Here is a 26,639-nt window from a genome sequence, read left to right on the forward strand (position 1 = left end):
ATTATTGTGAAATTCCAAGGTTAGTTATGCCCTAAGAACAACTTTTGTACCCGAGTACCCGGAGTAAACCCACGCGAACACAGAGAGAACATGCAAACTCTACACAGAAAGGCTGGGACTCGATCCAGATACCTTCTTGCAGTAAGAAAACAGTAATTTTATATTATTCTTTGAATTATAAAGCTAAACAGGGTGTTCTTCGCAGAAGATCTGTGTTTGTTACAAATGAGCTGTTATGATATTTCACATCAATATTTCATGTCCAGTATTGACTCATGAAGGAAACAGTAGTGAACAGACAGTCGGTTGATATCTCTCCTCTGTTTATCACGTCATCTCCTGATCACACTGTCTGGATTTTCCCCAACCTGGATGTCCATTATCACTTCCCTAAACCCCCAACGCAAGCAAAGAGACTCAAAGACACCCAAAAGCAAAGCGAATGCCTTATGACCCACCTGATGACTGAGCTGATTCCGTGACTGACTCTCTCATTTTGTCGAGCGTGTTGAAAGAGATGTCCAGATATTCTCTCTGGATGGCACTGACAGCGATCTTCCTTTCTTTGCGCTGACGTGGCACAATCTGGATCTTAAATTCAGTCTCATCGCTCTCATCGTCGGGTTTGGGTTCACTGTCTCTCTCATCAGTCTCATCATTGTCATCATCTCGTGAAGCTCCTCCGGCTTCTAGCGCCTTTAAGGGATCCAGAGACTCCAGGGTAAAGACAGGTCTATCATCAGGCTGCACACAAGAATCATCTAAAGACGCGTTGGGTACATGCGAGGTCTTTCTGAAAAGGTCTCGCTTTTGTTTTAGAGTCATGGTGTTTTCTGGATGAGGCGTGGAGTCAGGGAGCTCCAGAGATGCTGTCACAGGATGTCCAAGGTTCTCCTCGACTGGTACGCGGCTCCGGTTGTCTCGGTTGGAGCAATCCTCTACGCTGACCTGAACTACTGGAGAAAGGTGTACCGTGCTGACGACGGGTTCTTCGGGTTTGCTGAGGACCCCGCCCGGGAGTTTGAGAGCCTCAAACAAGTCCTCGTTGCTCTCGACAATGCGCAGAGGAGGCAGAGGCTCAAAAACCAGCGAGTCGCTATCAGAGAGCGAGAGAAGGGAGTGTTTTTCAGGGATAGATGTGCAGTCTGAGGACAGATCTATAAGGTCCGGATCCTCATTGTCAGGCGGAGGTCCTGCCGGCACGGTCAGTGGCGAGTCTGGCCCGTCAGGTGTGTCGTCAAACGTCTCCATACAGCTCAGACGCACCTCAGGAATAATGGGCCTGACATTGTCGTTGGGTCCGGCGGAGCCTCTTCGGTCCATGCCTGAGTGTCCATTTGAAGAGTCTTTGGTGTGCCGCTGAGCTCTGTGCTGCTGTCTGATGACAGACAAGGAAGATGACGGGTATACAGCTGTAGGTCCCTGCATTTCACAGCGGTCGATGCAGGACTTGCGACGGTGCTCGTCCAGATTGAAGAGAATGGAGTCTGTGTTGCTGATGTCAAGAGATTTCTGCTTGTGCATGGCCTGCAGTCTCTTTTTCTTGCTGCTGCTGCTGCTGTCGTCTCTGGCAGGATAGAGCAGAGCGTCCTGAAGCGCACCGCCCTCCTTGTATTCGGCCAGCTCGATGTCACCTGCAGAGAGGACAGATGATGAGAGCAAACAATCACAAACACCTTATGAAGACTTGAATTATTCACTCACTCCTTTGAGCATTGAGCTCCACGGGCTGATACTTCACCGATTTGCTGCCCCCGATTCTTTTGAGACGAGCGAAGAAGGTCTGCGATTCCTTACTGCCTGCTCCTGTTGGAGTATCGTGGACGTCGGATTCATCAAAGACGCTGTCTTCTTCTAAACATGAAAACAAGACAGTTAATGAATCTATCATCAAGAGCTCTTTCTCGAGACGCGTTTCAGACGTGTACCTTTCTCTTTCTCACTATAGCGGCTGATGTTTGAGTTATCGCTGTAGAGCGGCCCGGCGGACACGTGTGACCTGCAGCTGTGATACTGAGCATTCAGTGTGTTGATGGTGATGTGGATCAGATGAAGCACCACCTCTTTACTTATGTCCATATCTCTGTAAGGATACTGAAGAATAGCATTACAACTTTGCCATATTACATTAAAATTGTCTGGAAAAACACAAAAACCCACACTGTGAGTAGCCATTGACATGCATGTGAAAACTGTGAGATTATTCGAGAATGTTACATGTATTTTTCTATTAATTAACGATCGCTCAGTTCCAATCATGTGTACGCTGGTTGTCAAGTTTGATTAGATCCAAGTTCATTTTGGGAAGGAATGAATTTTTTCCACTCTACATAGATGAGCGCACACGTTAGAATCTCCGTTCCCTTATGTTGACTGTTATTACACAAGCTGTATGTCTGTGGTATGTACCTTATAAAGGATGACAAGTAACGCTTTGAGCCACATCTGTCTGATGTGAGGTTTAAGAGCCCACAGTGAGCAGCGCGGAGGCTCCTGAAAGTTTGGCCGGAGCTGAGGACACGTGCAATACTTCAACACCTGCACCACCAGCGGTAACAGCTGTTTACCCAAACAAATGTTATAATCCATCACCTGAGGAGGACAAGAACAAAAACCCAATGAATCTTGAGATTCACACAAACACTGTCTGTCACGAAATGGTGAGGAAAGAACCCAGATGCAGGCAGATGTAGGGTACAATATTAACCTTTAACCTTTCAACCCATGAGGGGAAAAACATAAACCAAACAAACAAACACTTTCCACGAGGGGGACAAAACAAGGTCTCGAAACAAACTTGAAACTGAATACATGATGAAGCCTCAAACAGCAAGACATGAAATCTTAGACAATCTTAGAAAATGACCCGACCAAGGACAGAGGGAAACTGCAACTGTCGAGACCATCACTTCTCAACTCACCTGAGAGATTCCTGCAATGAAAGCGTTGAAGCAGGTGGAGGAACGCATTTTCTGAGGGGTGATCATGAAACATCCCATCTGCTGATCATATCCCAGCAGCACGTACAGATGCCTCTTGACCGTGTTGAATGCTTTGGCGCTGCCGATGTCCGCCTCTGCGCTGCTTTTGTCTTTGGCCATGAACTTCATGAGCACCATGATGAGCTGATGGACGGTCTGATGGTCTATACCTGCATCTTCTGCCAACAGATCTTTAATGATGGAGTCGTCCTCTGGAGAAGTGCTTTCATCTGCACGTTAACAGAGTTAGTAGTATTACAGTTAGTTCAGAGTTAGAGTGAGTGAGGGGTGAGAGAATGAAGTGAGTGAGTTAGTAGAGTGAGTGAGTGCATGGAGTGAGTGAAATAATGGAGTGGGTAAAGGGAGTGAATGGAGTGAGAGAGTGCGTGGTGAGAGAATGGAGTGAGAGAGTGCGTGGTGAGAGAATGGAGTGAGAGAGTGAGGAATGAGAGAGTGAGGAGTGAGATATTGCGTGGTGAGAGAATGGAGTGAGAGAGTGAGGAGTGAGAGAGTGTGTGGTGAGAGAATGGAGTGAGAGAGTGAGGGAGTGAGAGAGTGCGTGGTGAGATAATGGAGTGAGTGAATGGAGTGAGTGGTGAGAGAATGGAGTGAGTGAATGGAGTGAGTGGTGAGAGAATGGAGTGAGTGAAATAATGGAGTGAGTGAATGGAGTGACTGAATGGAGTGAGTGAGTGGTGAGAGAATGGAGTGAGTGGTGAGAGAATGGAGTGACTGAATGGAGTGACTGAATGGAGTGAGAGAGTGAATGGAGTGAGTGAGTGGTGAGAGAATGGAGTGAGTGAATGGAGTGACTGAATGAGTGAGTGGAGTGAGAGAGTGAATGGAGTGAGTGGTGAGAGAATGGAGTGAGTGAATGGAGTGAGTGGTGAGAGAATGGAGTGAGTGAAATAATGGAGTGAGTGAATGGAGTGACTGAATGGAGTGAGTGAGTGGTGAGAGAATGGAGTGAGTGGTGAGAGAATGGAGTGACTGAATGGAGTGACTGAATGGAGTGAGAGAGTGAATGGAGTGAGTGAGTGGTGAGAGAATGGAGTGAGTGAATGGAGTGACTGAATGAGTGAGTGGAGTGAGAGAGTGAATGGAGTGAGTGGTGAGAGAATGGAGTGAGTGAATGGAGTGAGTGGTGAGAGAATGGAGTGAGTGAAATAATGGAGTGAGTGAATGGAGTGACTGAATGGAGTGAGTGAGTGGTGAGAGAATGGAGTGAGTGGTGAGAGAATGGAGTGACTGAATGGAGTGACTGAATGGAGTGAGAGAGTGAATGGAGTGAGTGAGTGGTGAGAGAATGGAGTGAGTGAATGGAGTGACTGAATGAGTGAGTGGAGTGAGAGAGTGAATGGAGTGAGTGAGTGGTGAGAGAATGGAGTGAGTGAATGGAGTGAATGTTTTTCACCTGTAAGGACTTTGTCTAGCATATTTCCCAGGGTGGGTGCCGACTGCTCTTGTCTTGTAAGTCTGAGAGCTAAAGACAGAGACAAAACAAGACACAAAACTCGTATTTAGTTTGGCAGCTGTATGACACAGGTCTTTCTGCCGTGACCAGGAGGTTGCCGTTTGATTCTCAGGTCCGGCAGGTAACCACTGAGGTGCCCTTGAGCAAGGCACCTTGCCCCTACTTGCTCCCCGGGTGCTGCAGCAATAGCTGCCCACTGCTCAGGGTTTATGTGCGTTCACGACTTGTTGTGCGCGTGTTCACTACTCTCTGGATGGGTAAATGCAGAAGTTACATTTGCGGTTCGTGTCACCATATCTGAAAAATAGGTCACTTTCACTAAAGTCAGACATTACTTTAGATGTATAGACAGAGCTGGAATAGTTCCAGTTTAAAATGTAAAGGATTTTTGTCTTTTATTCATATAACAGCCACCAAAGTAATGTACTTAAATGAAAGGTTGGATTTTTCTCTTTTTTTGCATTTGGGTTCTATGTTGTTTAAAAAAAAGGAGAATTTCTAGAAGTCCACGACCACATCTTAAACAGGGGTGCCAATAATTGTGGAGGGCACTGTATATGCAAACATAAATATTGAAAGATAATTTCGTGTTTGTGGTTTTCAGACATTGCCATGAATACGACTCACAATAAATAAAGACAAGAGCAACACTCACGCAGTTTATTACACAGCGATTCAGGGAGAGACAGCGTTCTCTTGGACTCGGACGGACCCTTGACGCTGTCCCGTAAAGATCGGACACTCTTCTGTCGATTACGGGCAAAGCGTGCGCGTCTGATCTTCCACAGAGCCGCATCACTCAAGTTGCCGACATTTGTCCTCACGGCAGTGATGGCTCATAGAGAAAATGCAAAATGATCAATAGATTTAGACATTCTTAACTTCACACACACTACAGATGATTTTACTGGAATCTTTTGTAAATGAGCATCACTTCATCCAGACACTCTTCTTCTGAAAGAAATGCTGCTTGAATTGACAGAAATACCTCATAGATGGACATATAAGCACCTGTCACACTGTCATCATGACACAACAGACCCAGATTGAAAGATGATGATAAGCCTGTCTCATTCAACACATGCACAGCACTAATGATTTAGGAACGCTCACCCTAACCCTACACCAAATCCTTTACACAAACCTTTATGCATTCTTGCATTTTGAAATAAACCCAATTTACTTGGATTTATAATCCATCTGACTGATACACACAATGTAGCTGATTTCAGGTTTGCACACACACACACACACACACACACACACACTGAGAAACAAGGACAAACACTCACTTGTAGGAAAAGGAAAGTCTTTATTGCAGTCGAGATGGAGTTGAGCCTCTAGCGAGAGCGTCTCGAACCGATTGACGAAGAACTCCCAGCTGAGAGCAGGAATCTCATGTTTAAGCGAATGAAGCAGCAGCAGTTTGCTGAGGATGATGGGTCGATCTCTGACCACCGTATCAAACTGAAAATCCAGACACAGACACAAACCCTGGAGGAAGACAAACACAAACATGTCAGCCGTCTCAGTTGATGGGGATATGACGATAGGTTAATGGTGATGTTCACACACCTGCAGTGATGGACGTTTGATGGTGTCCAACAGAAGTCGAGCTCTGGTGGCCACAGCGGGGTTCACGTCCTCGATACTGGCCAGAAAACAGCAGAACGCGTGGGCCAGAGAATATTTCAACAAATGACTCTTCGTAACTGAACCAATGTCCAGAAACCGGCACAGGACCGCCACCCGCTCCACTGAAACACATGACACTTTTAATATACAACATGGAAACTGATATTAAGTGACATTAATGATGCTTCTGATGTGTTCATCACCACACATGAACACTTTTCATTCAATTCAGATTCAGACAACAGTTTTCTCGCTCAATCACCGTGAGAGGCTCTTAACTAATTCCATAATACTGCAGAAGCCTGAGCGATAACCATAGCAACACACACGGGAGGGGATTTCAGATTGTGATCAGACCTGCTTGAAAGCGAATCTTCCAGTCTTTACTGTTGAAGCTGCTGTCCACCAACTTCCAGAAGATATCGGCACCATGAGAGAGAGAGAGAGCGTGCAGGAGCTGAGGAACAGCCAGAGATGCCAGCTGACAAAACTCCAACTTTAACATACACCACAAACTGAAACACACACAGAGAGGGACGCAGTGTTACAGGGACTCATATGTGAATTTACATCATTCATTTTCACATAAATGTTCTTTGATAAATGAATGTGTCATACAGTATTTATGGAGAGAGAGCGAGACCTGGGAATGAGCATTTTCTCCTGTATGTAAGCCAGGAATTGTGGGTGATCTTTTCTGGCGTGATTCAGACATTCACCATGTAAACACAGAATCTTCAGACAGCTCAACATGTTGAACAGAATGTCTGGCTCCTCAAACTTGTTCATCTCCTGTAACAAAACACAAATTCTATGTAAAAACGGAACACAAGAATTTCTGTGCGTGTGTCACACACAATATTACAGCATCTCAAACTTGACAGCCTGTTCATTACAAAATAAAATAGATTTTGCCATTATAATTATTATACATGCTTTTGAATGAAATATATGCGAGCAACAGGTCAGCACCAACATTTCCCATTAGCACTTTAGGAGAGGTATCTGCACAAATGAAGCCCTGGGTGGTGATTTAAACCTGATTGAAAAAGTTTTCTATGATCTTTGGGGTAGGGGATCAAATCTAAAGTTTTTACAATACAAAAATCATTACGCCTATGGACTGTCCCCAAGGAGATAATAAACAAGACATGTGTGTGTGTGTTACCTGCAGTATGGTGTAGAGAAGTTTGAGAGAAGCTGGTAGCTGAAGGTAAGAAAACTTTCTGTCCAGACTGTTTCTCAATGCTGTTGAGAAGAAAAGTCATGATGAGAAAGAGAAAAAGCACTGATGACATGTTGAAGATCAAACGAGCGATATCAAGAATATTCGGTAGAATGATTTTATGCAGAAAACAGTAAAAATATTTTGCTGAGTTTTCGAATGCAGGGTCATATTTATAATGAATAACGTTCTAATTGGGAAATTATTTAAAGATACCTGTCTAAAATACTAGTAAAAGTAGTGTGCACTCAGTTGTGCTCTTTCTTACAAAATAATGACATACACAAAACATTTCAGTCAGGCTTTAGACCGCATCATAGCACTGAAACTGCGACCTGCTTATAGTATCAGATAAAGGTCACATCTCACTCCTGGTCCTGCTTGACCTCAGTGCTGCGTTCCATGCTGTTGCCAAATGATGAAATATTCTGTGTGTTGCTGACGCGGAGAAGCTTATTCATGCATTTATGACCTCAAGACTTGACTACTGTAATGCACTACTTAGTGTTTGTCCTTCATCATCAATAAACAAACTACAGTTAGTTCAGAACGCAGCTGTCAGAGTTCTAACCAGGTCCAGAACATACGATCACATAACCCCAATGTTATCAACCCTTCACTGGCTACACATTAAGTATCGTATTGACTTTAAAGTTCTTTTAATCACTTATAAAGCCTTAAAGGGTTTAGCCCCTACCTACCTAACAGAGCTTCTATCACACTACAACCCATCACGCTCTCTAAGATCTCAAAACGCAGGACTTTTGATAATACCTAGAATAACTAAATCCACCAAAGGGGGTCGAGCTTTCTCATACGTAGCACCTAAACTCTGGAATAGCCTTCCTGATATTATTCCAGGATCAGACACACTCGCCCAATTTAAATCTAGATTAAAGACACATCTTTACAGCCAAACATTCACTTAATGCAAAATATGCTAAATAAACGATCGAGAGACTGCTGACATTAGATATTATTTACTAGAATAATTTAACTTGTTATATTAACACCATGCAATGTGTTTTACCTTTTTTGTGTTTTTAGTTTTTGTCTTATTTTCCCCTGTAAAGCTGCTTTGGAACAATGCACATTGTGAAAAGCGCTATATAAATAAAATTGAATTGAATAGGCCTATTTTATTTTCCATGTCTCTTCCTAATGTCCAGGGTTTATTCTCCTCAGTTCAGTGAAAATTTTATTCAGTGTTTTACTAAAGATCCTGCGAGAGCCTGCGGACTGACTGACCATCCCATCTCCAGCTCAGGCAATTCCATCACCACCCAAGAGTAAAGAAGGACTACTTGTCACATTAATGCTAAATTTATAATACTCAGTATTCAATACTAAACTTACATCACATGACAGCAGTTTGAAGTTATAGCTGCGCTCAGTAACATTAGGCCATTACTATTTTACCTGCTTATGACATTCCTCTGATATCGATCACAAAATAAGACAAAATTAGACCTTAACAGTTTTAACAAACAAAATGTCCTAATCAATAAGCTCTCCCTATTATTCATAAACATTTACTCTTTACTCGTTTCTGTGTTTTTTTATTTTCTCCTGTAAAGCTGCTTTGGAACAATGCACAATGTGAAGAGCGCTATATCAATAAACCTGAATCGTGTTGAATTTTATTGAATAGAGATTTTTGTTACAATTAGTTACGCTGTCAATTCTGTTTAATTATGCGGTACATTGCGGGCAGTTATCTAAAGCGTTATCCCTATATCTCTTAACCTTCGTTAACCAAAAATAGCTTTTCAGACATAATTATGTTCTCAAAACTCAATTTCCCTGTTCATTAAAAATATTTTGTTTTACATTTTTGACAGCTGGGTAAACAAAAGCTCTTGACACCATAAAGATGTCTTTTATGCAATGACATGTTTGTTTGTGTGCAGGTTTGTGATAATTCATGAGCACATACGAGGGATTTCAGGTGAAGGATTAGGACTGTCAGGGTTTTCCGTGTCTTCTTCAGCTCCTCCATTCTCTGATTTCACAGTGAATTCCGCTTGAGGAAAAACCAAACTTTCTTCCAGACACTCGGACGGCTCCTGTGCAGAAAACACGGTTCAGATCACATCAGTGTGTGTGTGTGTGTGTGTGTGTGTGTGTGTGTGTCTCACCACCAGTCGTATCTGTTCACGTGGTGTCAATCTCTCCAGCAGATCACAGGCCAGCTGATAACAAAGAATGCTGGACTGACACATGTTACACTCCATGGGTTTCTCATCTTTCTGACAGGTGTGTGACCCCCCCCACGGCGCCTGTAACACGCTGTTTATAATGGACACAGTATCCCGACCCACACTGCTCTCCAAACCCAATAACACTCCGTCATCCTGCAGCTCCATCTGCACACAAACACATCACTTGACTGAATTGACACAATGTCTCAGATCTCATGATGTAATCATATCCTTATTGATATTGATCTGCTCGTTGCCTCATCACATTTACATTTCATGCTTAACAATGTTAGACCACCATTAAAACATATCTTATGAATCTGTAAAACTGTTATTGTCATTTTCTATGGCCTCTTCAGTTCTAAATAACAGTTTGCATTCTTGCTCTCATTGTTTTTAATGGGCATCTGAATAAATTTACATTTAGTCATCTAGCTTTTATCCAAAGTGACTTACAGAGATTTCAGGGAGCTATAATTCAATTCAATTTATATAGCGATTTTCACAATTTGCATTGTTCCAAAGCAGTTTTACAGGGGAAAAACGAAAAACACAAAAAAAGGGTAAAATACAGAACAATATATAGTTTAACTTGTTATAAAAAAGACCTAGTAAATAATATCTAATGTCAGCATCTCCCGGTGGGTTACTTTGCATATTTTGCATGAAGTGAATGTTTGGCTGTAAAGATGTGTCTTTAATCTAGATTTAAATTGGGCGAGTGTGTCTGATCCTGGAATAATATCAGGAAGGTTATTCCAGAGTTTAGGTGCTACGTATGAGAAAGCTCGACCCCCTTTGGTGGATTTAGTTATTCTAGGTATTATCAAAAGTCCTGAGTTTTGAGATGTTAGAGAGCGTGATGGGTTGTAGTGTGATAGAAGCTCTGTTAGGTAGGTAGGGGCTAAACCCTTTAAGGCTTTATAAGTGATTAAAAGAACTTTAAAGTCAATACGATACTTAATGGGTAACCAGTGAAGGGTTGATAACATTGGGGTTATGTGATGGTATTTTCTGGACCTGGTTAGAACTCTGACAGCTGCATTCTGAACTTTAATGTTTCTCCCTATTTTCTTTCTGCTTCTCTTAAATATGTGTTTTAAAATCCTTTCTGTTATCACAACACGTAAATCATCTGCCGCATGCCGAAGGCGACGCAATGCTAATAATCTTCACAATGTATCACTGCTAGCAACTGCCCCGTCTACTTTCCCAATAGGATTGTGGAACTGCCAATCTGCTGTGAACAAAGCTGATTTCATTACAGCTTTTGTTAAACATTCTGGTCTTTCCATTGTAGCACTTACAGAAACATGGATCAAACCAGAGGACTCTGCCACTCCCGCTGCCCTCTCCCATAACCAAACTTTCTCCCACAGCCCTCGCATTACAGGAAGGGGTGGAGGCACCGGTCTACTCATCCCCAAAGACTGGAAATTCAATCAGCTAACACCCATGTGTGACAACAGCTCCTTCGAGTTTCATGCTGTTACTATCACCCACCCTGTTAAAAGTCATTTTGTAGTTATATATCGTCCCCCAGGTCAGCTTGGACATTTCTTGGAGGAGCTGGATGTGCTTCTTTCATCCTTCCCTGAGGATGGTACTCCCCTGGTGGTACTAGGTGACTTCAACATCCAAATTGGAAAGCCACAGCTGCTGACTTCGTCAACCTGACCGCATCATTTCTCCTCAAGCAGGTTTCCACATCAGCAACCCACAAGTCTGGAAACCATCTAGATCTGATCTTCACAAGGTACTGCTCCACTCATCACTTTCAGGTCACCCCGCTGCACACGTCTGATCACTTCTTCGTCACCCTCGACCTCACTGCTCCGGACATCGCAGATGTCTTACCGATGGTTACCTTCCGGCGCAACCTGCGGTCTCTCCCTCCCTCCTGTTTTTCCTCTGCTGTCTTCTCTGCACTCCCCCCCTCTGATGAGCTCTCTCTTTCGAATACAGACAATGCCAAAGACACTCTGTGTTCCACGCTTTCATCCTGCTTGGACAACCTATGCCGTCTTGCATCTGGACCAGCCCGTACATCCCGTCAGCTCCCTGGTTATCGGATGTACTGCGTGAGCATCGTGCCAGCCTCCGGTCAGCTGAGAGAAAATGGCGCAAGTCAAAAGACCCTGCAGATCTCTCTCTCTACCAATCTCTTCTCTCTTCTTTCTCTGTAGATGTCACCTCTGCAAAAACAGATTACTACCATTCGAGGATCTGCAACTCTCCGGACTCTCGAACGCTCTTCAAAACCTTCTCTGCTCTCCTCTGTCCGCCTGCTCCTGCACCTTCATCGGAGTTAACAGCTGCTGATTTTGCATCGTTCTTCGTAAAGAAAACTACTGCCATCAGCAGCCAATTCTCTACGCCACCCCCTGTCGAACCCGCCCACATCCCTGACACGTGTGTGCTCCCCACCTTTTCTCCTCTGTCTGAAGCTGATGTCTCCAAGGTCATTGGCTCCAACCACCCTACCACCTGCCCACTGGATCCCATCTCCACCCATCTCCTCCAGGCCATCTCTCCAACGGTTGTGCCTGCTCTGACCCACATCATCAACTCTTTGCTCACCACTGGGACATTTCCCACAGCATTCAAAGAGGCCTGCATCACACCGCTTCTAAAGAAACCCACCCTGGACCCTACACTGCTAGAAAACTACAGGCCTGTCTCCCTTCTTCCCTTCATCGCCAAAGCCCTGGAGCGAGTTGTGTTCAACCAGCTCTCCTCCTTTCTCATGCAAAACAACCTCCTGGACAGCAATCAGTCTGGGTTCAAGACCGGTCATTCCACAGAGACTGCACTGCTCTCAGTCATCGAAGCCCTGAGACTGGCAAAAGCATCATCCATGTCTTCTGTGCTCATCCTACTGGATCTGTCTGCTGCCTTTGACACTGTCAATCACCACATCCTCCTGGCTTCTCTCAGTGCTATGGGTGTCTCTGGAATGGCGTTGCAATGGTTTGAGTCCTACCTCTCGGGTAGGTCATTCAGAGTATCCTGGAGAGATGAGGTCTCCGCGTCCCAACAGCTCAACACGGGGGTGCCACAGGGCTCAGTGCTTGGACAGCTACTCTTCTCCATTTACATGACATCCCTCGGCTCGGTCATTCAGAAGCATGGCTTCTCCTATCACTGCTATGCCGATGACACACAACTCTACTTGTCATTTCAACCGGACGATCCGACGGTCGCTGCTCGCATTGCGGCATGCCTGAGTGACATCTCGCTTTGGATGAAGGATCATCGCCTGCAGCTAAACCTTGCAAAAACGGAACTGCATTTTTACTACATTTCGTTACACTGTACTTGTATATGTGTAATGACAATAAAGTTGAATCTAATCTAATCTAAACTGCTTGTGATCCCAGCCAACCCAAAGATCCACCACAACCTTGCCATTCAACTAGGCTCATCAACGATTACACCGTCCAGCACAGCCAGAAACCTGGGAGTGGTAATCGGTGATCGGCTTAACTTCACAAGTCATGTTGCCAGCACCGCCCGGTCCTGTAGATTCATCCTCTACAACATTAGGAAAATTAGACCTTTCCTATCGGAGCACTCTACGCAAGTCCTAGTCCAGGCTCTTGTCCTGTCCAAACTGGATTATTGCAATGCGCTTCTGGCTGGACTTCCTGCTTCCACAATCAAACCTCTCTAGATGATCCAGAATGCGGCGGCAAGAGTGGTCTTCAATCAACCTAAGAGAGCGCATGTAACTCCGCTCTACATCAGGTTACACTTGCTCCCTGTTGCCGCCCGCATAAAGTTCAAAGCTATGTTCCTGGCCTACAAGACCAACACCGGATCTGCACCATCGTATCTCCACTCGCTAATGGAGATCTATGTTCCTGCCAGATCACTGCGGTCTGCAAAGGAACAACGACTAGTGGTACCATCCCAAAAAGGAAAAAAGTCACTCTCCCATACCTTCTCTGGATCTGTTCCACATTGGTGGAACGATCTACCAGCTGCTACAAGATCAGCAGACTCGGATGCCATCTTCAAAATACGCCTAAAAACGCATCTCTTCCGTCAACACGTCGCTGATTGATTTTTCCTAATTCTCTTCCCTTTCCTTCTTTATAAAAAAATAAATAAATAATAAAAACCTTACTAACCTCACTATTCTTAGCTTTTTATACTGTGCTAGGCTTTAATGGACTAGTTTGATGCACTTATGTATTTTGTGGCCTATGTTGTTATAATTGCTTCCAATGTTTCCTCATCTGTAAGTCGCTTTGGATAAAAGCGTCTGCTAAATGACTAAATGTAAATGTAAATGTGTAGGAGCGTAGTAGGGTGTGAAGGTTCTTGATGGGGTGTAGGAGCGTAGTAGGGTGTGAAGGTTCTTGATGTGAAGGTTCTTAATGGGGTGTAGGAGCGTACGGTTAGGAGCGTAGTAGGGTGTGAAGGTTCTTGATGGGGTGTAGGAGCGTACGGTTAGGAGCGTAGTAGGGTGTGAAGGTTCTTGATGGGGTGTAGGAGCGTAGTAGGGTGTGAAGGTTCTTGATGTGGTGTAGGAGCGTAGTAGGGTGTGAAGGTTCTTGATGGGGTGTAGGAGCGTAGTAGGGTGTGAACGTTCTTGATGGGGTGTAGGAGCGTAGTAGGGTGTGAAGGTTCTTGATGGGGTGTAGGAGCGTAGTAGGGTGTGAAGGTTCTTGATGGTGTGTAGGAGCGTAGTAGGGTGTGAAGGTTCTTGATGGTGTGTAGGAGCGTAGTAGGGTGTGAAGGTTCTTGATGGGGTGTAGGAGCGTAGTAGGGTGTGAAGGTTCTTGATGGGGTGTAGGAGCGTAGTAGGGTGTGAAGGTTCTTGATGGGGTGTAGGAGCGTAGTAGGGTGTGAAGGTTCTTGATGGGGTGTAGGAGCGTAGTAGGGTGTGAAGGTTCTTGATGGGGTGTAGGAGCGTAGTAGGGTGTGAAGGTTCTTGATGGGGTGTAGGAGCGTAGTAGGGTGTGAAGGTTCTTGATGGGGTGTAGGAGCGTAGTAGGGTGTGAAGGTTCTTGATGGTGTGTAGGAGCGTAGTAGGGTGTGAAGGTTCTTGATGGGGTGTAGGAGCGTAGTAGGGTGTGAAGGTTCTTGACGGGGTGTAGGAGCGTAGTAGGGTGTGAAGGTTCTTGATGGGGTGTAGGAGCGTAGTAGGGTGTGAAGGTTCTTGACGGGGTGTAGGAGCGTAGGAGGGTGTGAAGGTTCTTGACGGGGTGTAGGAGCGTAGTAGGGTGTGAAGGTTCTTGATGGGGTGTAGGAGTGTAGTAGGGTGTGAAGGTTCTTGATGGGGTGTAGGAGTGTAGTAGGGTGTGAAGGTTCTTGACGGGGTGTAGGAGCGTAGGAGGGTGTGAAGGTTCTTGACGGGGTGTAGGAGCGTAGTAGGGTGTGAAGGTTCTTGATGGGGTGTAGTAGGGTGTGAAGGTTCTTGATGGGGTGTAGGAGTGTAGTAGGGTGTGAAGGTTCTTGATGGGGTGTAGGAGCGTAGTAGGGTGTGAAGGTTCTTGATGGGGTGTAGGAGTGTAGTAGGGTGTGAAGGTTCTTGATGGGGTGTAGGAGTGTAGTAGGGTGTGAAGGATCTTGATGGGGTGTAGGAGTGTAGTAGGGTGTGAAGGTTCTTGATGGGGTGTAGGAGTGTAGTAGGGTGTGAAGGTTCTTGATGGGGTGTAGGAGCGTAGTAGGGTGTGAAGGTTCTTGATGGGGTGTAGGAGTGTAGTAGGGTGTGAAGGTTCTTGATGGGGTGTAGGAGCGTAGTAGGGTGTGAAGTTTCTTGATGGTGTGTAGGAGCGTAGTAGGGTGTGAAGGTTCTTGATGGGGTGTAGGAGCGTAGTAGGGTGTGAAGGTTCTTGATGGGGTGTAGGAGCGTAGTAGGGTGTGAAGGTTCTTGATGGGGTGTAGGAGCGTAGTAGGGTGTGAAGGTTCTTGATGGGGTGTAAGAGCGTAGTAGGGTGTGAAGGTTCTTGATGGGGTGTAGGAGCGTAGTAGGGTGTGAAGGTTCTTGATGGGGTGTAGGAGCGTAGTAGGGTGTGAAGGTTCTTGATGGGGTGTAGGAGCGTAGTAGGGTGTGAAGGTTCTTGATGGTGTGTAGGAGCGTAGTAGGGTGTGAAGGTTCTTGATGGGGTGTAGGAGCGTAGTAGGGTGTGAAGGTTCTTGACGGGGTGTAGGAGCGTAGGAGGGTGTGAAGGTTCTTGACGGGGTGTAGGAGCGTAGTAGGGTGTGAAGGTTCTTGATGGGGTGTAGTAGGGTGTGAAGGTTCTTGATGGGGTGTAGGAGTGTAGTAGGGTTTGAAGGTTCTTGATGGGGTGTAGGAGCGTAGTAGGGTGTGAAGGTTCTTGACGGGGTGTAGGAGCGTAGGAGGGTGTGAAGGTTCTTGACGGGGTGTAGGAGCGTAGTAGGGTGTGAAGGTTCTTGATGGGGTGTAGTAGGGTGTGAAGGTTCTTGATGGGGTGTAGGAGTGTAGTAGGGTGTGAAGGTTCTTGATGGGGTGTAGGAGCGTAGTAGGGTGTGAAGGTTCTTGATGGGGTGTAGGAGTGTAGTAGGGTGTGAAGGTTCTTGATGGGGTGTAGGAGCGTAGTAGGGTGTGAAGGTTCTTGATGGTGTGTAGGAGCGTAGTAGGGTGTGAAGGTTCTTGATGGGGTGTAGGAGTGTAGTAGGGTGTTAAGGTTCTTGATGGGGTGTAGGAGTGTAGTAGGGTGTGAAGGTTCTTGATGGGGTGTAGGAGCGTAGTAGGGTGTGAAGGTTCTTGATGGTGTGTAGGAGCGTAGTAGGGTGTGAAGGTTCTTGATGGGGTGTAGGAGCGTAGTAGGGTGTGAAGGTTCTTGATGGGGTGTAGGAGCGTAGTAGGGTGTGAAGGTTCTTGATGGGGTGTAGGAGCGTAGTAGGGTGTGAAGGTTCTTGATGGGGTGTAGGAGCGTAGTAGGGTGTGAAGGTTCTTGATGGTGTGTAGGAGCGTAGTAGGGTGTGAAGGTTCTTGATGGGGTGTAGGAGCGTAGTAGGGTGTGAAGGTTCTTGACGGGGTGTAGGAGCGTAGGAGGGTGTGAAGGTTCTTGACGGGGTGTAGGAGCGTAGTAGGGTGTGAAGGTTCTTGATGGGGTTTAGTAGGGTGTGAAGGTTCTTGATGGGGTGTAGGAGTGTAGTAGGGTGTGAAGGTTCTTGATGGGGTGTAGGAGCGTAGTAGGGTGTGAAGGTTCTTGATGGTGTGTAGGAGCGTAGTAGGGTGTGAAGGTTCTTGATGGGGTGTAGGAGTGTAGTAGGGTGTGAAGGTTCTTGATGGGGTGTAGGAGCGTAGTAGGGTGTGAAGGTTCTTGATGGGGTGTAGGAGCGTAGGAGGTTGTTTAGGTTCTTGACGCCTGGACAAGGAGTTGCGCCGCATGCTCAGTGAGGTAGGGTCTAACCTTGCGAATGTTGAATAAGGCATATCCACAGGATCGCGTTGTCTTAGCAATGTACCCAAAAATAATCCTTTATACAGTTTGTTTACATTTACATTTATTCATTTGGCATTTGGCAAATCAGGATGTGAAAGAATAGGCCTCCTGTTCCGACATGTGTTCATCTGAGAGATAAACACACATCTCTCACATTTTTATCTTAACTTGAGCTGTAAGAGAATAGACCCTTTCCTTCTTCTTTTGAAGACCAAGATGGCGGCGCGTGAACATCGCGAGGCTCAGAGTCTCTCCAGTTTTAGCTTTTATATAGTGTATTTCTTGCTCATCTCGGGTCTGTTCATCCAGAACAGTTGTGCATTTACATCGTACACCCGGCAGGAGCTTTTGGATATCAGTTTACGCATGTCCGGAAGTTGCATCAGCAACATTCAACTCATCCCTGAGATAGTCAGAACATCCGATGCTACGCACCTCACACGGCCGGGCGGAAGTGCTCGTCGGCGGCGTCGAGATCGTAAACAAAGGCGGGGGAAGCGCGGAGGGCTAAGAGCTAGGCTAAAGCTAACACCACACCGGCTCTCTTTACCCAGCATTTTCCTTGCTAATGTTCGATCATTAGTGAACAAAATGGACGAGATTAGACTCCGCATCATCAACAGCAAAAGACTTTTGAACTTCATAATCTTCACGGAAACATGGCTACACAGCGGTATACCGGACAACGCTATTGAGTTAGCGGGCTACAACACAAACCGGGCGGATAGAACGGCAGAGGAATCCGGTAAGACAAGAGGAGGTGGATTGTGCATCTACATCAACAAAACTTGGTGCACGAACTCTGTTATTGTCGGGAGACACTGCTCGGCTAACCTTGAGTTTCTCATGGTTAAATGTAGACCGTTTTATCTGCCACGGGAATTCACTTCCACCATTATAACGGCAGCTTATATTCCACCGGATGCTGATGCCAAGCTTGCTATGAAGGAACTTCATGCAGCCATCAGTAAACAACAGACTGTTCACCCGGAGGCTGCATTTATTGTTGCGGGAGATTTTAATCACTCAAACTTAAAGACAGTGCTCCCTAAATTTCATCAGCATGTTTCCTGCCACACAAGAGGAAACAAAACTTTGGACCATGTCTACACAAACATGGCTAAAGCTTACGCCGCGACACCCCTCCCCCACCTGGGTCAATCTGATCACCTTTCTTTGTTCCTCACCCCCAAATACATTAATCTCATCAATCGTGTGAAGCCATCAGTGAAGACCATCAAGGTGTGGCCTGCAGGGGCAGACTTTACACTCCAGGAAAGGTTTCTACACACAGACTGGAGTCTGTTTGCTTCTCAGGCCACCAGTGGCTCTCACACGGACATCAACAGCTACACCTCTTCTGTATTGGACTACATAAATTCCACCATTGATAGTGTCACAACCCAGAAGCAGATCACCACGTACCCTAATCAGAAGCCATGGATGAACAAGGAAGTGCGCCTCCTGTTGAAAGCACGTAACACTGCCTTCCGATCGGAAGATGCACAGGCCTATAGTACTTCTAGGGCAAATCTGAAGAGGGGCATCAAAAAGGCCAAGCACTGCTACAAGTTGAAGCTAGAGGAGCATTTTTCCAATTCTGACCCTCGACGCATGTGGCAGGGCATCCAGGCCATCAGCGACTACAAACCCAACCACTCCACCCCCATAGCCACAGATGCCGTCTTCCTGAACGAGCTTAATGACTTTTATGCTCGCTTTGAGAGAGACAACAAGGAAACAGCTACCAAGCTCACACCCTCTGCTGACCACCCAATCATCACACTTAACTCCACTGATGTTCACAATGCACTAAGTCGGATCAACGCGCGCAAGGCTGCTGGCCCAGATGGCATCCCTCGTCGCGTACTTCGAGCATGTTCAGAGCAGCTCGCTGGGGTCTTCACGGACATCTTCAACCTGTCCCTCGCCCAAGCAGTGGTTCCAGCATGTTTTAAATCCACCTCCATTGTGCCCATCCCCAAAAATTCAAACCCGACGTGCCTGAACGACTACCGCCCGGTAGCACTCACACCAATTGTCATGAAGTGCTTTGAGCGGCTGGTCCTGGCACACCTAAAGGACTCTCTACCACCCACACTGGACCCATACCAATTTGCCTATCGAAACAATAGGAGCACAGATGATGCAGTGTCCATGGCGCTGCACTCCGTGCTCACACATCTGGACAATAAGGACACTTATGCACGTATGCTGTTTGTAGACTTCAGCTCTGCTTTCAATACCGTCATCCCTTCCAAGCTAATCGTCAAACTTGGAAACCTAGGCATCAACAACCCTACCTGCAATTGGATTATGGACTTCCTGACGAACAGGCCTCAGCTTGTTAGGTTAGGCCCCATCTGCTCCACCACCATCACCCTCAACACTGGTGTACCACAGGGCTGCGTACTGAGCCCCTTTCTCTACTCCCTTTTCACACTCGACTGCAGGCCTGTGAACGGATCTAACTCCTTCATCAAGTTTGCAGACGATACAACAGTGATTGGTCTCATCAGCAACAACGATGAGACTGCCTACAGGGAGGAGGTCCGGCACCTGGCCATATGGTGCTCAGACAACAACCTGCTCCTTAACACCTCCAAGACAAAGGAGATCATCGTGGACTTCAGGAAGGCGAAAGGAGACACACACGACCCCATCCACATTAATGGAATGGCTGTTGAACGTGTTTCCAGTTTTAAGTTCCTGGGGACTCTGTCCTGGACCACCAACACCTCATGCCTGGTCAAGAAGGCTCACCAGCGTCTCTTCTTTCTGAGGACACTGAAGAAGAACCAACTGTCTTCAACTATCCTGGTGAACTTCTATCGCTGCACGATAGAGAGCATCCTGACCAACTGCGTCACAGTCTGGTACGGGAACTGTTCTGTTGCTGAGCGCAAGGCACTGCAGCGGGTGGTGAAAACAGCCCAGCGCATCACAGGGACTACACTTTCTGCCATTGAGGACATCCAGAAGAAACGCTGTCTGCGTCGAGCTCGCAGCATTCTCAAGGACTCCTCTCACCCCGCTCATAGACTGTTTACTCTCCTGCCTTCTGGTAGGCGCTTCCGGTGCCTCCGGACAAGAACCAGCAGACTAAGAAACAGCTTTTTACCCAGAGCTGTTTCATTATTGAACTCTGCCCCCCACTGATTCCAGTACCTCTCATACCCTTAACTCCAATGCTGCTACAACATTGTTTACATTGTTTACATTGCACTACAGGGCTGCATGCATGACTGAACTGTACACACCAGTACTTCATGTATCTGCTCTACCGGACTGTTTACACACACACAGCATCATTTGCACTCTATACTGCTCACTTGCACACCAGGAATATTTAACTGAATGCTCATTTGCACTAATGGACCACTTCCATAACTGCATTAACCTATCTACTGCACTGTAACTCTATTAACTGCATCTACTCATCAATTGCACTATAACTTCAATAACTGCATTAACTAATCAACTGCACTGTAACTCTATTAACTGCATCTACTCATCAATTGCACTGTAACTTCAGTAACTGCATTAACTAATCTACTGCTCTGTAACCTTATTAACTGCATTAACTCATCTTCTGGACTGCAACCTATTAACTGCATTAACTCATATACTGCACCGTAACTTTAATAACTGCATCAACTTCAACAACTGCATTAACTCACCTATTGCACTGCAACTTTAATAGCCAATGTCAATAATTTATGCATACCTAAGTCACTTGCACTATTTTAGTCTAAATTATTATCTGTTCATATCCACCTGTACATTAATGTTCATAGTATATAGCCATCTGTATATATTGTTCATAGTATATACCTACTGTCATATTTTCATAGAACACACCTACTGCAAAATATTTTTATAGTCCATGCCCACTGTATTATATTCTCACTATTGTATTCTGTATTTATTCTAACTGTATATCCTGCACTTGCTAACTGCACTTCTGGTTAGACCTAAACTACATTTCGTTACACTGTACTTGTATATGTGTAATGACAATAAAGTTGAATCTAATCTAATCTAATCTACGGTAATTAATAATAGTGGCATGTGCCTGAGAAGATGTGTATATTTGTTTCAGCTTTGTGTGTCCTGACAATAAAGTCTTAGTATCAAAACCCGAGACTCAAGAGTGTTTCTTGAAAAAAGAAAAAAGAGAATCCACAACATTAATAGCAACTAGTGCCCTCGGGCTATAATCCTTGACTGACAGGACAGCTGATTCAGCGGTTGCCTGGCAACATGAAAAAAACTGCTGCATGCTGATCTTTTTATAAAAGTAAACCAAAAAGGGCTCACGTTTTCAAACATGAAGAGATCAGTACATTGATTTCTATATGCATCTATAAACTGTGTGCGTGAGGAATCTTTCACCTGTTTGAGGATGAGATCAAACATGAGAATGAAACAGCTCAGGTTAATTTCGTCATCATCACAGTCCAGATCCAGAGCGCAGTTACCCGCTGCATGACCCAGATTCTTAAATGGACTGCAGTGTAGAGGACTGCGGAAGGGACTGCGGAAGGGACTAGGGAACGGACTCAGATTATTGTGCTGACCTCTTCTGCCGGGGTCTGACACCACACTCACCTACAGTCAACACAACACAAACATGTGAGCTTCATCACAAGAAACTATCGTCAGTAGTTTGCCATGACAACAATAGTTCATCAGTTAAAATGTTCATGTGATGACCCTGACCCTGAGTCTTACCCTCCTGGGTCCTGCATTTCCAGACAAGTCTGTAGCCCTTGCCTTTCTCTGATTGGCCAGTTCCTTTAGTGAGTTAACACCATCAGAAAACATGCTAATGAGTAACTGCAGAGGAACCACGATATCCAGCTGAGACAGAACCTGCAGACAGAACAACATACACAAAACTCATGTTGACACGTTTTCCTAAAGAAAATGTGTTTTTTTTGTGTGTCTGTTTGTGTGTTTATGTCTGTCTGTTTTGTGGGACTGTGTGTGTATGTGCATGTCTCTGTTTATGTGCATGCGTGTGCGTATCTGTCTGTTTAAGTGTGCGTGTGTGTGTGTGCTTGTCTGTCTGTTTATGTGTGTGTATGTGCCCTCACGTGAAGCCAGAGCAGAGCTTGCTCTTGTACAGACGCTGGATATCCAGTGAATCTGCAGCTGATAAATCCAAACATCTCCTCCATGGAAAAGGGCAGCGGACACAATTCTATGTCAAACATTTTACTGCAGAGAGAATCGACACAAACCAACAAATCACAACACAAACTGACAGACATTTTCTTTAGAAAAATATGCACAGTTGAGCTAAATAAGATGATAAAGCATTTCACTAGAAAGAGAAACATGAACCACACACAGAGCGCGAGAGAGAATCAATCTTCAGTCGTCTGATATCAAATCAATGATGTATATCTCTTGTCATAGCTATGGGTACATAGGTGTCATAGCATAAACAATGAAATAATGACAAAAATGTTCACCTTAGAACCTCACGGAATTCCTTCAGCTGATGGTCCGGTACTTCCGTACGGATGGCCTCTAACCACTCGGGCATGAAACACTCCCACAGCGGCTGACTGATGACGTTATAAGGAATCAAACACAGAATGCGGTTCAATCCTTCCTTTAGTTGTGTTACTGTAGTGCAGGACTTATCCCAGTAACCCCCCACCTACACACACACACAGAGTCAGAACACAAACTCAACACACCGACCGTGTCAATGGTTGTAACATGTCTTTACTCACCCTGGCAAACTCAACAGGTTTGGGTAACAGACACATGACCATGACATCAAAGCGCACGTCACAAACCGTCTTCAGCCACTTGGTGACAAACTGAGGTTTGAGTTTTTCCACCAGACTGCCCACCTCATCATCCATCATGTAAGCCGTGGAGTGAAACCACTGGAAGACCATGCTGACCAATCGTGCCAGACTCTCGGTGGGCGTGTTTTCACTGGGCGTACACAGACTCACCTGATAAAGTCTTTGTTTGTTAGTTCATTCAATCATAAAAATCTTGTTCTATTCATTTTTTGACATCTGAATTCACGGCACAAAATCTGGCTGAATTTATATTCAACAAATAAAAAGTCAACATTAAAAACTGTTAACTGTAACTTTAAGGGTTTCCTGCAGATTTGACAGAAAAATAAACATGAAAATAAAATGTCTGCTGTAAACATTCTCTATCCAGGATGATGTTTCATGTTAATGTTCATTTAGTGTAATGTAAGCCGCTCACCAGAAACCAGATCCCAAACTGACTGAGTAATCTCTGGTCATGTTGGTCGTCCTCTTTGTTGTCAAACTCCAGGTTTTCAAGGGAATGATGGGATGTAGACAAGCCCATCTGACGGCGTCTGTTCAGCTCAAACTCTCGCTGTTCAGCGTGAATCTCAGCCTCTTTCAAGAGACTGTAGTGAGAGACATTAAATTGTACATGTTTAATGTGTAAAGGCAATAGACATACAGTGAAATATTCCTGAAAACATGTTTCTTTCAAATGAGACTCATGTTTTAACATCCGGTGTACATAACCTATTATTTGGAGTTGAATAAATGAATGAGGCATTTAAATGGCACTTTATTGTGTATTGCTGTGCACCCAAAGCATCTCTTCTCAACCACCACCAGTCATGGATAATGTGACGGCAGCCACAGTACAACAGCACCGATGCGCTCACCATAAATTGCGGTGGGACGGGTAGGAGATGTCCGCTGAGTTTGCTGAACTTTTTCCCTATCACATATCAGATTGTAAAGGCATTTTTATAAAATGATGAAAATATTTGAAAATGCATTTACATTTTGAAAATTACATTTTGATACTTGATAGAAAACTCCAATAAATGGAAACAGTCTTTTTCTCAAATTTGCAGTTTCATGAGTTCAAAACTAAATTTAGAAAGTTCTTTGTATAGTTGTACCCTATCTGGCAATGCCCGTAAAAATAAGTGAAAACAAGATTTTTTAAAGATATTATTTTTCCATCTGTTTCCCCTGTATAATTGAATGTTTGTCCTTATTAGCAGGGGGACCAAACGTCTCAATCCTTGACCCACCGACAGGTAATCTGTGTCAGACACCACATTTTTGAAATGGGAAAAGTAGTTTTTATTTTATCACAAATTTATATGTTTAATTACGTGCCGCAACAGCCATCCTTACATATAATAAAGAACAACATGCTTTAAATTATCTATTGATGAAAACATGATATAGTTTAAAAACATATGGAAGATGATCTGATATGTGATGTGAAATTTAGAATAGTGAGTTCAGCAGACACTTTAGCCATCGATAAAGCGGCACAGTTTTTATACTGTTTTCTGAAGGAGGAGTCACCTACATTTTTTCACACTTGTGACACCCGTGAATATTCCCAATGAGTTATAACAGAAACAATTTATTAAAGTATTGTTTGTGTTGTCTTTGTCCTCACCACTTTTCAAAACAAAGTTACGCCACTGGTGCTCATATAGGTGGAGAGGAAAGAGAGATTCAGGGGGGGATTATTAGGAGGCCATGATTGACAAGGGTCATTGGAGGAAATCTGGCCAGGACACCGTTGTTACACCCCTACTCTTTATAAGAAGTGCCATGGGATCATTAATGACCACAGAGAGTACATGATCGATCAGTTTTAATTTCAGTTGATGATCAGTTTTGAGCTAGTAATCTATCAGTTTTAAATAGATGATTGATCAGTTTTGAGTTAGAAAGCGATCAGTTTTGAGTTCATGATCGATCAGTTTTAATTTCAGTTGATGATCAGTTTTGAGCTAGTAATCGATCAGATTTTAGTTAGAAAGCGTTCAGTTTTGAGTTCATGATCGATCAGTTTTAATTTCAGTTGATGATCAGTTTTAATTTCAGTTGATGATCAGTTATGAGTCGATGATCGATCAGTTTTGAGTCGATGATCGATCAGTTATGAGTCGGTGATCGATCAGTTATGAGTCAGTGATCGATCAGTTTTGAGTCGGTGATCTATCGGTTATGAGTCGATGATCGATCAGTTTTGAGTCGATGATCGATCAGTTATGAGTCGATGATCGATCAGTTTTGAGTCGATGATCGATCAGTTTTGAGTCGGTGATCGATCAGTTTTGAGTCGGTGATCGATCAGTTATGAGTCGATGATCGATCAGTTTTGAGTAGATGATCGATCAGTTTTGAGTCGATGATCGATCAGTTTTCAGTCGATGATCGATCAGTTTTCAGTCGATGATCGATCAGTTTTGAGTAGATGATCGATCAGTTATGAGTCGATGATCGATCAGTTATGAGTAGATGATCGATCAGTTATGAGTCGATGATCGATCAGTTATGAGTCGATGATCGATCAGTTTTGAGTCGGTGATCGATCAGTTTTGAGTCGGTGATCGATCAGTTATGAGTCGATGATCGATCAGTTTTGAGTAGATGATCGATCAGTTTTGAGTCGATGATCGATCAGTTTTCAGTCGATGATCGATCAGTTTTCAGTCGATGATCGATCAGTTTTGAGTAGATGATCGATCAGTTATGAGTCGATGATCGATCAGTTTTGAGTAGATGATCGATCAGTTATGAGTCGATGATCGATCAGTTATGAGTCGATGATCGATCAGTTTTGAGTCGATGATCGATCAGTTATGAGTCGATGATCGATCAGTTTTGAGTCGATGATCGATCAGTTATGAGTCGATGATCGATCAGTTATGAGTCGATGATCGATCAGTTTTCAGTCGATGATCGATCAGTTATGAGTCGATGATCGATCAGTTATGAGTCGATGATCGATCAGTTTTCAGTCGATGATCGATCAGTTATGAGTCGATGATCGATCAGTTATGAGTCGATGATCGATCAGTTTTCAGTCGATGATCGATCAGTTTTGAGTCGATGATCGATCAGTTTTCAGTTGATGATCGATCAGTTTTGAGTCGATGATCGATCAGTTATGAGTCGATGATCGATCAGTTTTGAGTCGATGATCGATCAGTTTTCAGTTGATGATCGATCAGTTTTGAGTCGATGATCGATCAGTTATGAGTCGATGATCGATCAGTTTTCAGTCGATGATCGATCAGTTATGAGTCGATGATCGATCAGTTATGAGTCGATGATCGATCAGTTTTCAGTCGATGATCGATCAGTTATGAGTCGATGATCGATCAGTTATGAGTCGATGATCGATCAGTTATGAGTCGATGATCGATCAGTTATGAGTCGATGATCGATCAGTTTTGAGTCGATGATCGATCAGTTATGAGTCGATGATCGATCAGTTATGAGTCGATGATCGATCAGTTTTCAGTCGATGATCGATCAGTTTTCAGTCGATGATCGATTAGTTTTCAGTCGATGATCGATCAGTTTTCAGTCGATGATCGATTAGTTTTCAGTCGATGATCGATCAGTTATGAGTCGATGATCGATCAGTTTTGAGTCGATGATCGATCAGTTTTCACTTGATGATCGATCAGTTATGAGTCGATGATCGATCAGTTATGAGTCGATGATCGATCAGTTATGAGTCGATGAGCGATCAGTTTTCAGTTGATGATCTATCAGTTTTCAGTTGATGATCTATCAGTTTTAAGTTGATGATCTATCAGTTATGAGTCGATGATCGATCAGTTATGAGTCGATGATCGATCAGTTTTGAGTCGATGATCGATCAGTTTTGAGTTGATGATCGATCAGTTAT

The 26,639-nt window shown here is 44.4% G+C and overlaps 1 protein-coding gene across 1 annotated transcript in view; it reads right to left on the reverse strand.

Annotated features, from left to right (window-relative positions):
• unc79 (unc-79 homolog, NALCN channel complex subunit) overlaps nucleotides 1-26,639 on the reverse strand; it is a gene marked incomplete at its 5' end in the record, with an annotated part of 55,974 nt that overhangs the window by 9,614 nt on the left and 19,721 nt on the right. Inside the window, 20 exons of the mRNA XM_079457802.1 lie at nucleotides 459-1,634; nucleotides 1,705-1,854; nucleotides 1,929-2,094; nucleotides 2,410-2,592; nucleotides 2,922-3,211; nucleotides 4,396-4,464; nucleotides 5,111-5,290; nucleotides 5,748-5,949; nucleotides 6,031-6,212; nucleotides 6,448-6,605; nucleotides 6,734-6,882; nucleotides 7,259-7,338; nucleotides 9,252-9,381; nucleotides 9,454-9,681; nucleotides 21,336-21,551; nucleotides 21,675-21,815; nucleotides 22,040-22,163; nucleotides 22,421-22,611; nucleotides 22,688-22,918; nucleotides 23,187-23,358. Coding sequence (XP_079313928.1) covers nucleotides 459-1,634; nucleotides 1,705-1,854; nucleotides 1,929-2,094; nucleotides 2,410-2,592; nucleotides 2,922-3,211; nucleotides 4,396-4,464; nucleotides 5,111-5,290; nucleotides 5,748-5,949; nucleotides 6,031-6,212; nucleotides 6,448-6,605; nucleotides 6,734-6,882; nucleotides 7,259-7,338; nucleotides 9,252-9,381; nucleotides 9,454-9,681; nucleotides 21,336-21,551; nucleotides 21,675-21,815; nucleotides 22,040-22,163; nucleotides 22,421-22,611; nucleotides 22,688-22,918; nucleotides 23,187-23,358 — 4,418 coding nt within the window. The remainder of the gene's footprint in view (nucleotides 1-458; nucleotides 1,635-1,704; nucleotides 1,855-1,928; nucleotides 2,095-2,409; nucleotides 2,593-2,921; nucleotides 3,212-4,395; nucleotides 4,465-5,110; nucleotides 5,291-5,747; nucleotides 5,950-6,030; nucleotides 6,213-6,447; nucleotides 6,606-6,733; nucleotides 6,883-7,258; nucleotides 7,339-9,251; nucleotides 9,382-9,453; nucleotides 9,682-21,335; nucleotides 21,552-21,674; nucleotides 21,816-22,039; nucleotides 22,164-22,420; nucleotides 22,612-22,687; nucleotides 22,919-23,186; nucleotides 23,359-26,639) is intronic.

Source organism: Barbatula barbatula (genome assembly GCF_947034865.1).
Source record: "Barbatula barbatula genome assembly, chromosome: 6".
Lineage (NCBI taxonomy): Eukaryota > Metazoa > Chordata > Actinopteri > Cypriniformes > Nemacheilidae > Barbatula > Barbatula barbatula.